The 14,124-nt window shown below is 42.4% G+C and overlaps 1 protein-coding gene across 2 annotated transcripts in view; it reads left to right on the top strand.

Annotated features, from left to right (window-relative positions):
- Positions 1–14,124, top strand: part of LOXHD1 (lipoxygenase homology PLAT domains 1) — a 204,147-nt gene that overhangs the window by 149,587 nt on the left and 40,436 nt on the right. Inside the window, exons 32-33 of one of the 2 annotated variants that reach the window (XM_060119179.1) lie at positions 10,689–10,897; positions 11,756–11,941. In XM_060119179.1, coding sequence (XP_059975162.1) covers positions 10,689–10,897; positions 11,756–11,941 — 395 coding nt within the window. The remainder of the gene's footprint in view (positions 1–10,688; positions 10,898–11,755; positions 11,942–14,124) is intronic. The other variant, XM_060119180.1, reaches the window with a different exon arrangement.

Below are 14,124 nucleotides of genomic sequence, written 5' to 3'. Positions count from 1 at the left end.
GGTAAAAACAAAGCTATACAAACAAAATTGCACACAGAAGCATACACATACACATTCACAAAAAGAGAAAAAGGGAAATATATATATATATATATATATATATATATATATATATATATATATATATATATATATCATTGCTCCCAAAGTCCACCTCCTCAAGTGTCCACTGACAGATGAATGGATAAAGAAAATGTGGCACATATATACAATGGAATATTACTCAGCCATAAAAAGAAACAAAATTGAGTTATTTGTAGTGAGGTGGATGGAGCTAGAGTCTGTCATACAGAGTGAAGTAAGTCAGAAAGAGAAAAACAAATACTGTATGCTAACACATATATATGGAACCTAAAAAAGAAAAAGAAAGAAAAAATGGTCATGAAGAACCTAGGGGCAAGACGGGAATAAAGATGCAGACCTACTAGAGAATGGACTAGAGGACATGGGGAGGGGGAAGGGTAAGCTGGGACAAAGTCAGAGAGTAACATGGACATATATACACTACCTAATGTAAAATAGATAGCTAGTGGGAAGCAGCTTCATGGCACAGAGAGATCAGCTCAGTGCTTTGTGACCACCTAGAGGGGTGGGATAGACAGGGTGGGAGGGAGGGAGACACAAGAGGGAAGAGATAGGGGATATATGTATATGTATAACTGATTCACTTTGTTATACAGAAGAAACTAACACACCATTGTAAAGCAATTATACTCCAATAAATATGTTAAAAATGTAAAAGAATTAAATGCTCCAACCAAAAGACATAGACTGGCTGTATAAACAAGATACCAAACAAGACCTGTATATATGCTGTCTCCAAGAGACCCACTTCAGATCTAGGGACACATACAGACTAAAAGTGAGGGGATGGAAAAAGATATTCTATGCAAACAGAAATCAAAAGAAAGCTGGAGAAGCAATTCTCATATCAGACAAAATAGACTTTAAAGACTATTATAAGAGACAAAGAAGGACACTACATAATGATCAAGGGATCAATCAAGAAGAACACATAACAATTGCAAATATTTATGCACCTGACATAGGAGCACCTCAGTACATAAGGCAAATGCTAACAGCCATAAAAGGGGAAATCGACAGTAACACAATCATAGTAGGGGACTTTAACACCCCACTTTCACCAATGGACAGATCATCAAAAATGAAAATAAATAAGGAAACACAACCTTTAAATGACACATTAAACAAGATGGACTTAATTGATATTTATAGGACATTCCATCTAAAAACAACAGAATACACTTTCTTCTCAAGTGCTCATGAAACATTCTCTAGGATGGATCATATATTGGGTCACAAATCAAGCCTTGGTAAATTTAAGAAAATTGAGAGCAGAAGCAAGAAGAACTACAATCCTGCAGCCTGTAGAACAAAAACCACATTCACAGAAAGATAGACAAGATGAAAAGGCAGAGGATTATGTACCAGATGAAGGAACAAGATAAAACCTCAGAAAAACAACTAAATGAAATGGAGATAGGCAATCTTTCAGAAAAAGAATTCAGAATAATGATAGTGAAGATGATCCAGGATCTCAGAAAAAGGATAGAGGCAAAGATCAAGAAGATGCAAGAAATGTTTAACAAAGAACTAGAAGAGGGCTTCCCTGGTGGCACAGTGGTTGAGAGTCTGCCTGCCAATGCAGGGGACACGGGTTCGTGCCCCAGTCCGGGAAGATCCCACATGCTGTGGAGCGGCTGGGCCCATGAGCCATGGCCGCTGAGCCTGCGCGTCCGGAGCCTGTGCTCCACAACGGGAGAAGCCACAACAGTGAGAGGCCTGTGGACAGCAAAAAAAAAAAAAAAAAAAGAACTAGAAGAATTAAAGAATAAACAAACAGAGATGAACAATACAATAATTGAAATGAAAAATACACTAGAAGGAATCAATAGCAGAATAACTGAGGCAGAAAGGATAAGTGACCTGGAAGACAGAATGGTGGAATTCACTGCTGTGGAACAGAATAATAACAAAAGAACAAAAAGAAATGAAGACAGACTAAGAGACCTCTGGGACAATATTAAATGCAACAGTATTCACATTATAGGGGTCCCAGAAGGAGAAGAGAGAGAAAGGACCTGAGAAAATATTTGAAGAGATTATAGTCGAAAACTTCCCTAACATGGGAAAGGAAATAGCCACCCAAGTCCAGGAAGTGCAGAGAGTCCTATACAGGATAAAACCTATGAGAAACATGTCAAGACACATTGGCAAAAATTAAAGACACAAAAAAATTATTGAAAGCAGCAAGGGAAAAACAACAAATAACATACAAGGGAACTCGCAGAAGGTTAACAGGTGATTTCTCAGCAGAAACTACACAAGCCAGAAGGGAGTGGCATGATATACTTAAAGTGATGAAAGGGAAGAACCTACAACCAAGATGACTCTACCCAGAAAGGATCTCATTCAGATTCGATGGAGAAATCAAAAGCTTTACAGACAAGCAAAAGCTAAGAGAATTCAGCACCACCAAACCAGCTCTACAACAAATGCTTAAGGAACTTCTCTAAGTGGGAAACACAAGAGAAGATAAGGACCTACAAAAACAAACCACAAACAATTAAGAAAATGGTAATAGGAACATACATATCAATAATTACCTTTAACTTGAATGGATTAAATGCTCCAACCAAAAGACACAGGCTAGCTGAATGGATACAAAAACAAGACCCACATATATGCTGTCTACAAGAGACCCACTTCAGACCTAGGGACACATACAGACTGAAAGTGAGGGGATGGAAAAAGATATTCCATGCATATGGAAATCAAAAGAAAGCTGGGGACTTCCCTGGTGGCGCAGTGGTTGAGAGTCCGCCTGCCGATGCAGGGGACACGAGTTCGTGCCCCGGTCCGGGAAGATCCCACATGCCGCAGAGCAGCTAGGCCCGTGAGCCATGGCCGCTGAGCCTGTGTGTCCAGAGCCTGTGCTCCACAACGAGAGAGGTCAAAACAGTGCGAGGCCTGCGTACCGCAAAAAAAAAAAAAAAGAAAAAGAAAAAAAGAAAAGTTGGAGTAGCTATACTCATATCAGATAAAATAGACTTTAAAATAAAGAATGTTACAAGAGACAAGGAAGGACACTACATAATGATCAAGGGATCAATCCAAGAAGAAGGTATAACAATTATAGATATACATGCACCCAACATAGGAGCAGCTCAATACATAAAGCAACTGCTAACATCTCTAAAAGAGGGAATTGACAGTAACACAATAATAGTGGGAGATTTTAACACCTCACTTACACCAATGGACAGATCATCCAAACAGAAAATTAAAAAGGAGACACAAGTTTAAATGACACAATAGACCAGATAGATTTAACTGATAGGACATTCCATCCAAAAACAGCAGATTACACTTTCTTCTCAAGTGCATATGGAACATTCTCCAGGATAAATCACACCTTGGGTCACAAATCAAACCTCAGTAAATTTAAGAAAATTGAAATCATATCAAGCATCTTTTCTGACCACAATGCTATGAGATTAGAAATCAATTACAGGGAAAAAAACGTAAAAAACACAAACACATGAAGGCTAAACAATATGTTACCAAATAACCAAAAGATCACTGAGGAAATCAAAAAATACCTAGAGACAAATGACAATGAAAACACTATGATCCAAAACCTATGGGCTGCAACAAAAACAATTCTAAGGTGGAAGTTTATAGCTATACAAGCCTACCTCAAGAAACAAGAAAAGTCTCATAAACAATCTAACATTACACCTAAAGGAACCAGAGAAAGAAGAACAAATGAAACCCAAAGTTAGCAGAAGGAAAGAAATCATAAAGATCAGAGCAGAGGGGGGCTTCCCTGCTGGCACAGTGGTTGAGAGTCCACCTGCCGATGCAGGGGACACGGGTTCGTGCCCTGGTCGATGCCCTGGTCGTGCCCTGGTCGATGCGATGTACAGCAAAAAAAAAAAAAAAAAAAAAAAAAAAAAAAGATCAGAGCAGAAATAAATGAAATAGAAACAAAGAAAACAGTAGCAAAGATCAATAAAACTAAAAGCTGGTTCTTTGAGAAGATAAACAAAATTGATAAACCATTAGCCAGACCCATCAAGAAAAAGAGGGAAAGGACTCAAATCAATAAAATTAGAAATGAAAAAGGAGAAGCTACCACAGACACCACAGAAATACCAAGTATCCTAAGAGACTACCACAAGCAACTCTATGCCAACAAAATGGACAACCTGGAAGAAATGGACAAATTCTTAGAATGGTATAACCTTCCAAGACTGAACCAGGAAGAAACATAAAATATGAACAGACAAATAACAACTAATGAAATTGAAACTGTGATTAAAAATCTTCCAACAAACAAAAGTCCAGGACCAGATGGTTTCACAGGTGAATTCTATCAAACATTTAAAGAAGAGCTAACACCCATCCTTCTCAAACTCTTCCAAAAAATTGCAGAGGAAGAAACACTCCCAAACTCATTCTATCAGGCCACCATCACCCTGATACCAAAACTAGACAAACATACTACAAAAAAAGAAAATTACAGACCTATGTCACTGATGAATATAGATGCAAAAATCCTCAACAAAATACTAGCAAACAGAATCCAACAACACATTAAAAGGATCGTACACCATGTCCAAGTGTGATTTATCCCAGGGATGCAAGGATTCTTCAATATAAGAAATCAATCAATGTGATACACCATATTAACAAATTGAAGAATAAAAACCATATATATGATCGTCTCAATAGATGCAGAAAAAGCTTTTGAAAAAATTCAACACCCATTTATGATAAAAACTCTCCAGAAAGTGGGCATACAGGGAACCTACCTCAACATAATAAAGGCCATATACGACAAACACACAGAAAACATCATTCTCAATGGTGAAAAACTGAAAGCATTTCCTCTAAGATCAGGAACAAGACAAGGATGTCCACTCTCACCACTACTATTCAACATAGTTTTGGAAGTCCTAGCCATGGCAATCAGAGAAGAAAAAGAAATAAAAAGAATACAAATTGGAAAAGAAGAAGTAAAACTCTCACTGTTTGCAGATGACATGATACTATACATAAAGAATCCTAAAAATGCCACCAGAAGACTACTAGAGCTAATCAATGAATTTGGTAAAGTTGCAGGTTAGAAAATTAATTCACAGAAATCTCTTGCATTCCTATACACTAATGATGAAAAACCTGAAAGAGAAATTATGGAAACACTCCCATCCCATTGAAACAAAAAGAATGAAATACCAAGGAATAAACCTACCTAGGGAAACAAAAACCTGTATGCAGAAAACTATAAGACACTGATGAAATAAATTAAAGATGATACCAACAGATGGAGAGATATACCATGTTCGTGGATTGGAAGAATCAGTATTGTGAAAATGACTATACTACCCAAAGCAATCTACAGATTCAATTCAATGCCTATCAAATTACCAATGGCATTTTTTACGGAACTAGAACAAATCATCTTAAAATTTGTATGGAGACACAAAAGATCCCGAATAGCCAAAGCAGTCTTGAGGGAAAAAAACAGAGCTGGAGGAATCAGACTCCTTGACTTCAGACTATACTACAAAGCTACAGTAATCAAGACAATATGGTACTGGCACAAAAACAGAAACATAGATCAATGGAACAAGATAGAAAGCCCAGAGATAAACCCACGCACCTAGGGTCAACTAATCTATGACAAAGGAGGCAAGGATATACAATGGAGAAAAGACAGTCTCTTCAATAAGTGGTGCTGGGAAAACTGGACAGCTACATGGAAAAGAATGAAATTAGAACACTCCCTAACACCATACACAAAAATAAACTCAAAGTGGATTCAGGACCTAAATGTAAGACTGGACACTATAAAGCTCTTAGAGGAAAACATAGGAAGAACACTCTTTGACATAAATCACAGCAAGATCTTTTTTGATCCACCTCCTAGAGTAATGGAAATAAAAACAAAAATAAACAGGTGGGACCTAATGAAAGTTCAAAGCTTTTGCACAGCAAAGGAAACCATAAACAAGACGAAAAGACAGCCCTCAGAGTGTGAGAAAATATTTGCACATGAATCAGCAAAGGATTAATCTCCAAAATATATAAACAGCTCATGCAGCTCAATATTAAAGAAACAAACAACCCAATCCAAAAATGGGCAGAAGACCTAAATAGACATTTCTCCAAAGAAGACATACAAATGGCCAAGAAACACATGAAAAGCTGCTCAACATCACTAATTATTAGAGAAATGCAAATCAAAACTACAATGAGGTATCACCTCACAGCAGTTAGAGTGGGCATCATCAGAAAATCTACAGAAAACAAATGCTGGAGGGGGTGTGGAGAAAAGAGAACCCTCTTGCATTGTTGGTGGGAATGTAAATTGATACTGCCAGTATGGAGAACAGTATGGAGGTTCCTTAAAAAACTAAAAATAGAATTAGCATATGACCCAGCAATCCCACTACTGGGCACATACCCTGAGAAAATCATAATTCAAAACAAGTCATGTACCACAATGCTCATAACAGCTGTATTTACAAAAGCCGGGACATGGAAGCAGCCTAAGTGTTCATCAACAGATGAATGGGCAAAGAAGATGTGGCACATGTGTACAATGGAATATTACTCAGCCATAAAAAGAAACAAAATTGAGTCTTTTGCAGTGAGGTGGATGGACCTAGAGTCTGTCATACAGAGTGAAGTAAGTCAGAAAGAGAAAAACAAATAACATATGCTGACACATATATATGGAATCTAAAAAAAAAATGGTTCTGAAGAACCTATGGACAGGACAGGAATAAAGACTCAGATGTAGAGAATGGACCTGAGGACATGAGGAGGGGGAAGGGTAAGCTGGGACGAAGTGAGAGAGTGTCATAGACATATATACACTACCAAATGTAAAATCAATAGCTAGTGGGAAGCAGCCACATAGCACAGGGAGATGACCTCAGTGCTTTGTGACAACCTAGAGGGGTGGGATGGGGGGTAGGAGGAAGACGTGGGAAGGAGACCCAAGAGGGAGGAGGTATAGGGATATATGTGTATGTATAGCTGATTCACTTTGTTATAAAGTAGAAACTAGCACACCATTGTAGAGCAATTATAGTCCAATAATGCTGTTTGAAAAAAAAAAAAGCTGCAACAAGAAGTAAGAACTTCTAGGAAAGGAAATATCCCACTAGTAAAGGCAAATAAATTCTATAACTATAATAGCTAAAAGATAGACATGAAGATATAAAATATGACATCAAAAGCACAAAACATGGGGGAGGAGAGTAAAAAAAATGTAGATCTTTTAGGCAGTATTTGAACTTAAATGACTACCAGTTTAAAACAAAGCAGATATAGCTATGGGTCAACATATACAAACCCCAAGATAACCACAAATCAAAAACCTACAATAGATACACAAAAAGCTAGAGAGAAAGGAACACAAGCAAATCATCAAACCAAAAGGGAAGAAACTAAAAAGAAGAAGAAAAGAACAAAGAACTACAAAAAAACAGAAAACAAGTAACAAAATGACATAGCTATCAATAATCACTTTAAATGTCAATGGATTAAATGCACCAATCAAAAGACATAGGGTGGCTGATTGGATTAAAAACAACAGGACCCATCTATACTGCTACTTACAAAAGGCTCACTTGCAGAGAGGCAATTTTAGGCTTATGATAATATTTGGAAGCCTCAAAGTACCAATCTAAATACACATTCCATTCAGTTCTAGAAATTTTAGCACTATTGTATTCCAATTTGGCTTTAAAAAAATTCAGTTTGGGGATTTCAGAAGTTCCATTTGGCCATTGATATTCTAAATTGCCTTTGGTCAGGTAGATCTATTTAGTTAGAAATGTGTATGAGGAAGAACTGAGGTTTTTACACATAAAATTGACCAGATTCCCTGTAGGAGGGGTGCCCTCAAAATATTTAGATAACTGGGATCCTACTTCTCAGAGGTTTTCCTACAGAGTAAAAGAATAATTTTTAAACAGATTAAAAAACTCAACCATCTTACATTTTTAACAACTCAATTCAATAGCTTAAACAGTTCAAATATCTCAAACAGCTTGCAAAGGAACTGCAGGCCTAATACTAGCAAGTTCTAAGGGAACAGGTTGGTCCTAGAGGAGCCAGGCCAAAGGTTTCTCAGCCCACTTCTCATAGAACAACCCCTGCTCCAAAGGAATGGGTCAAAGGCTGAAACAGCACAGTTGCAATGAAACAGCCCCCGTTCCAAAGGGAACAGGTTGAAACCTAACCAGTTTCAGCTGAAAGAGTCTGATCTCAAAATCTGACCAAGGTGGCAAATGATTACTCGTATACAGAACAAGGCCTTAACCAGAAAGGACAAAACCTTAAAATAGATCCCAGATAAAGCCTGGAAAGCTTCAAATGCTAAGAGAGTATGCGCTCAGATCCAGGAAAAAGACATACCTTCAAACTCCAGGGTTGACAAGAAAAGCAGTGGGCACAATGGGCTAAACTGTGGGTATCTCACCTGTTTGCTCACCAGCCCCAGACCTGTTGGGGCTCTTCTCTGGATCCCTGTACAGGCCACCAAAATGTTGACCTAAAACAAATAGACTGCCAGTTATTTCTCTAGCAAAATTGGTTTTTTGGGATCAACAGAGAATTGCAATTTGGAGTCTGCAACCCTGGCAAACTACATGCAAGTTCCCACAGAGCAAGGGAGGAGAACTCTTGGAAAAGGCAGTTGGGAGAGTTGTAGTAAACAAAGAGTCCAGGACTTTTCATTGACTGAGTTGTTGCCAGGAGAGAAGTGGAGTCTTTCTTTTTCCTGTTGGACACTGCCATCGTCATAGGGAGTGAGAGCTCCCCCTTCTGGTCTCCAGACTCTATTTAATTGACGTTTTTGTTTATTAATTTTGTTTACAGAGGGCAGCAATTAGCTTCCTTTACAGATGGGGAAACAAAGGCTAAGAGAAGTTAGAATGATGATATCCGTAATCTGCTGATCTACCACCAGGAGGGTATCATCCTAAACTCTGCCCTCACCCAGACTCCCAAGAAATAGTTTCAGCCCAGAGAGCCTAGGACAATTCTCATGAGACAGAAATCAAGAGCAGCAATGAGAATTCCTTGTATGTTGTTTAGGACTCAGCCATGCAAATTTTAGGCATGAGCAGTGTGGGGGGATGGGAAGAAGAAGTCCTGAGCTGTTTTTTGGGAGATTTAAGTTCCATTTCTGTCTCTGACAAGAAACCGCATGGCCTTGGACAAGTCACTCTTTTAGCTTCAGTTTCTTCCTGCTTCTTAAAACAATATTGTAATCCCCTGAGAAGTTCATTTTTTCCAACCAGATTTTTGAGATAAGGCAATTGTATATTTTTCTGTTGGACATTTAAATCCACTGCTTTTCTGTTCAGTTCTCTTAGATATAAGAGCATGTCAACCACTATATTTTTCTCCAGAAGACCACATGGAGGGACTGTGGGATTGGGCAGAGAGGCAATCTTTTCATACCCTACCTTCTTAGACAGGACCTACAAGAAAGTGCTTCTCCTTAATTAAGCATGATGATCAACTGTGGAAAGGCCAGTGGCGCTCTCCTTGTAAAGATGAAATGCAGCCATGGGCAGAAAACAATGCAGGTAGTTCCAGCCAGGAAGGTCTAATCTGGAAATTTTTCAAAGGGCTACAGATTGCATAACCTAACATCTACTACCCCAGGGCAGTGTCTCCCAAGCTGTTGAGGAAGATGAGCCAGGAGAAGGTTTTCCAACCTGTTTCAGTTAGTAACTGCAAGTAACAAGAGACGTAAAGATAGTGTCTTAAATGAACAAGGAATTTTTCTTTTCTTACACATAAAAATTCAAAGAGAAGCAGTTGGGAATGATATAGCAGCTCCAGTGAATTCAGGGACCTAGGCTCTTTCAACCTGACCACTCTGGCAATCTTACAAGTGGCTTCCCTCCTAAAGGTTGCCCATGGTTCCAAGATGACTTGGAGCTGGAGCTCCAGACATCACATCCACATTCCAAGCAGAATGAATGGAAGGGTAAGGGGCAAAAAGGTGCTCCTCCCGGTTGAGTCAGACCCTTTAAAAGAAATTTCCCAACATCTTATATATCATGACCACCTCTAGCTGCAAGGAGAATGGAAACTGGCTGGGCAACTAGAACTCTATGCCGTACTACCTGAGCAAGTTTTTATGCTGTTTAATCTGGATTGTTTTGGAAATGAGTGCCTTCTAGAACTTTGATTTACCAGGTTACATATATAAATGCTATTTTATTATCTTCCCTAAATTCCTGCTTTCCGTGAGACCTTGCTTTTGCCAACCTCATTTTTGCTGTGATAAGCTTTTCTTATCTATGATAAGCTTTTCAGGCATCTAACCCCTGTACTCGGCTAGCCATTATTGTTCTCACCCCACTTCACATGGGAGTGCTCGGTGCCACGAAGATAATTGGTCAACAGGGCTTTTAGATGTGGCAGCGATGCTCTCTTTGATCTTCTCTTGGGAGTTACCAGCTCCCTCAGTCCTTGGAGGGCAGACACTTGCCAGTCTGAAAAGCTGTGTTGTACTTTGTCTCAGAGGCGGGGAGCTGGGATCAGTGCCTCCAGAGGTCATTTCCAAGTGTCCGAGCCTACCCTGGTCCACGTGGCCCGTGATGAGTCTGGGCTCCCATGATCTCTTGCAGTTATTCCCTACTATGTGTCAGTCACCACGGGGAAGCACAAGGACGCAGCCACCGACAGCCGGGCCTTCATCTTCCTCATCGGAGAGGATGACGAGCGCAGTAACCGCATCTGGCTGGACTATCCCCGAGGGAAGAAAGGCTTCAGCTGCGGCTCAGTGGAGGAGTTCTATGTTGCAGGCTTGGATGTGGGCATTATCCAGAAAATAGAGGTGCTGGGCCCTAGGGCCTCGGGATGGTGACCACCCCTAGGGAAGGAAGCAAGGAACTGACCAGTACACAGGTGGGAGGGTGAGTGGGCCCGACCTGAACCCCACTGAGAACAGGCAGCAGAGGAAGAGCTCCTGGCCCCTGCCATCAACTAGCTGTATGACCTTGGTGGCATCACCTGCCCCTCCAGGTCCGTTTTCCACCCACCCAATGGGGAGGCCTGTGTATTCGTTTTTTATTGCCGTGTAACAAATTACTACAAACTTAATAACTTAAGGCCACAGAAATGTATTATCTCACAGTGTCCTGAGTCAGAAGTCCAGGTCTGAGTTAGCTGAGCCCTCTTCTCAAGGTCTCACTGGGCTGAAATCAAGTTGCTGCCACGGCTGGGGTCTCATCTGAGACTTGGGGTCCTGTCCCAAGCTCAATGGTTGTTGGAGGAATCTGTTTCCTTGTAGTTGTAGGACCAAGGCCAGAGGCTGCCTGCATTCCCTGCCACGTGACCCTCTCCAAAATCAGGCAGTTTGTTTCTTCAAAGCCATTCAGAGAAGATCTCTTCTGCTTCACATCTCTCTGACTTCTTCCATCTCTCACGTCTAGACCCTCTTTTAAAGGGCTCACCTAATGAGGTCTGGCCCACCTAGAATAATCTTTTGATTAATTCAAAGTCGCCTGATTAGAGACTTTAATTACGTCTGCAAAACCTCTCCACCTTCACGGGAGGGACAGGTCAGTGAGTGTGAAGCACATGGGAAGGCGATGCTGAGGGAGGAGGCAAAAGAGGGGAAGCGGACGCTGAGCAGGGAGGGCTTCTTCCCAGTTGCGCCCTGTCCTCATGGCCCCTGTGTGTCCCCTCCTAGCTGGGCCACGACGGGGCCTCCCCTGAGAGCTGCTGGCTGGTGGAGGAGCTGTGCTTGGCTGTGCCCACCCAGGGCACCAAGTACATGTTGCGCTGCAATTGCTGGCTTGCCAAGGACCGAGGAGATGGAGTCACCTCCCGTGTCTTTGACCTCCTGGATGCCATGGTGGTGAACATCGGGGTGAAGGTACAGGGGGCACCTGTGTCTGTGCGTTGTGTGGCTAAGGGCAGTGCAGGCTGAGGTGGGCGAGCAGCAGGGGAAATGGCAGTGAGAGAAGCAGCAGACTCATCCCTGGGGCACTGGAAGGGGCTGCAGCCCAATATAGCAGCCAGACCCACTTTGCTAGGAGCCAAGAGAATCAAGTCTCTTCTAGTCTGCAGCTCTGTAACCTTGCACAAGTCATCTGGCCTCTCCGGGCCTTGGTTTTCTCATACAGCACATGGAAATAATGCTTCTTATCCTGTTCCATGCAAGATCTTGAAGAGAACTAATGAGACCATGAACAGTCCAGAAAAGCTTTGCATGCTCTACACAGACAGGCAGAGTCATTATTCTCCAAAGGATGCTGCAACAACACCGGTAGGCCAGTCATGAGGACAGATGGCACATTTGAGAGACTGTGAGCCTCTGGGTCTCATAGTGTAGTGAGTGCTGTCTGCACAAGACCCCCTTAAGGGGAGAAAGCTGGAAGGCAGGTGCTCTAAGCTCCTGTCCCATCTCCACCTCTAACTAGCCAAATGACCTGGGACAAGTTGTATAAAGTCACAGGTCGGTGTCAGGCAGGAAGCAGGATGCCTGGGTGCTGGGGCCCAAGGAAACGTGACCAGCTGGTGGCGCAGAGGCCTCTGTGTCACATGACCCTACAGGTTCCCTTTCTCTCTGAAAAGCTGTGGAGTAAAAGGAAGGTCCTAGCCCTCATCTCTATTCCTGAATCCAAACCCATGCGCTACTAGATTTAGGTCAGAAGCCGTCACACAAAGGTAAGGAGAAATCGCTCTGGGCCTGAGCATGTCCCACCTATATAGTATATGGAAACAGAACGAAGGGCTGAGTTATGGGCTCTAAAACTCTTGCCAGGCAGGAGTGTGGATGCCAGGCCATCCCCTGCTTGAGAGCCAGAGAGCAGAAATTTCTACGGCATCGATAACCCCCCTCCCTTGCTCAGCCATCTCCATCTCTGGCCAGACAGTCAGTGTAGGAGAGCACACGACTCATCCAGGGACCTCCGTCCTGACCCAATTCCCAGCACGCACGTGGGCATGTGTGTGGGTCACTCCCAGTGCATACGCACACCCCGCTCGGTACAGCTGCATCTCCCTCTGAGCCCTTTAGTCTGTGGAAATCCAGACCCACACCCCAGTTATTCCTGTTACAAAAGAACACACGTTTGTCACTTTACAAAGAACTGTAGGGCTCTTTGGACTGGCCACCTCCCCAGGACATCTGATATCAGACTGGAATTACAAAAGCCCTGTTTCTGTGTCTCTTTCTGGAAACACACCTATGACATAAAAAGAGATGTGTCTGCATAAAGGAGAGAAAGATGGACACAGAGAACACAGGAGTCTGGAGATATCAGCCTTAAAGGGACTGTCTCCATGGGGCCACCGAGCACTCACTTTGATCATTCTGTTTCTATGTCTGCTGGATTAGAGCAAAATAGTGTCAGGCTTCTGCTTTCATTTCTGATAGCTCCGTGCCCATCACACATGCCCCTGTTAGGTGGTCTAAGAGGATTTTCCTGGTAAAGCAAGGGGCTCTTCAATGACTCCCTTGGCAAACATGTCCTCCTGGCCAGGCCTGAAATACTACTTCGAGCCTTGCAGTAGCATGGTGAAGGTTCTAGATGTTGCCTGAAAAGACACAACATCAGGGGCATGATCACTGCCATGAATAACTTGGGTTATGAGTCCAAAGGCATCTGGGTGATGGGGACCTAGCGTCTTCACGAGTGACAGCAGACACTGGGGAAGGGAAGGGCCGGGCACAGGTATATGCAGAGGAGATGATCAGCCTGGCACATCCTTGGCCACGTGTGCAAGCCTCTCCTGAACCTCTGAGACCTAATTGCTAGTCCTTGGGCACCTGGTGAGAGGCGTGGAGTAAGAAGCCAGGACCAGAGAACCTTCCAGGTCAGGGGTGAAGATGGCCCCTCTTGACACGAGGCTGCCTCTTGGAGGAAGAACCAAGGCAGGGGCCTCAGTGAGGGCACCGTCCTCGGAGGAGTAGGCTGCTCCCTCCCCCTCCAGCAGAGACAAAGGGAATACGTCCTCTTTGGAGCAAACCTCAGGCAAAAGGGCAAAATTCCAATCTAAAGTGAGAACCACGTACAATAGGCGGCTGTCCCACTTCACAAGTGAATGGAGGCA

This window comes from Mesoplodon densirostris, chromosome 15, assembly GCF_025265405.1.
Source record: "Mesoplodon densirostris isolate mMesDen1 chromosome 15, mMesDen1 primary haplotype, whole genome shotgun sequence".
In the NCBI taxonomy this organism is placed as follows: domain Eukaryota; kingdom Metazoa; phylum Chordata; class Mammalia; order Artiodactyla; family Ziphiidae; genus Mesoplodon; species Mesoplodon densirostris.
This window is presented reverse-complemented; position numbering and strand designations above follow the sequence as displayed.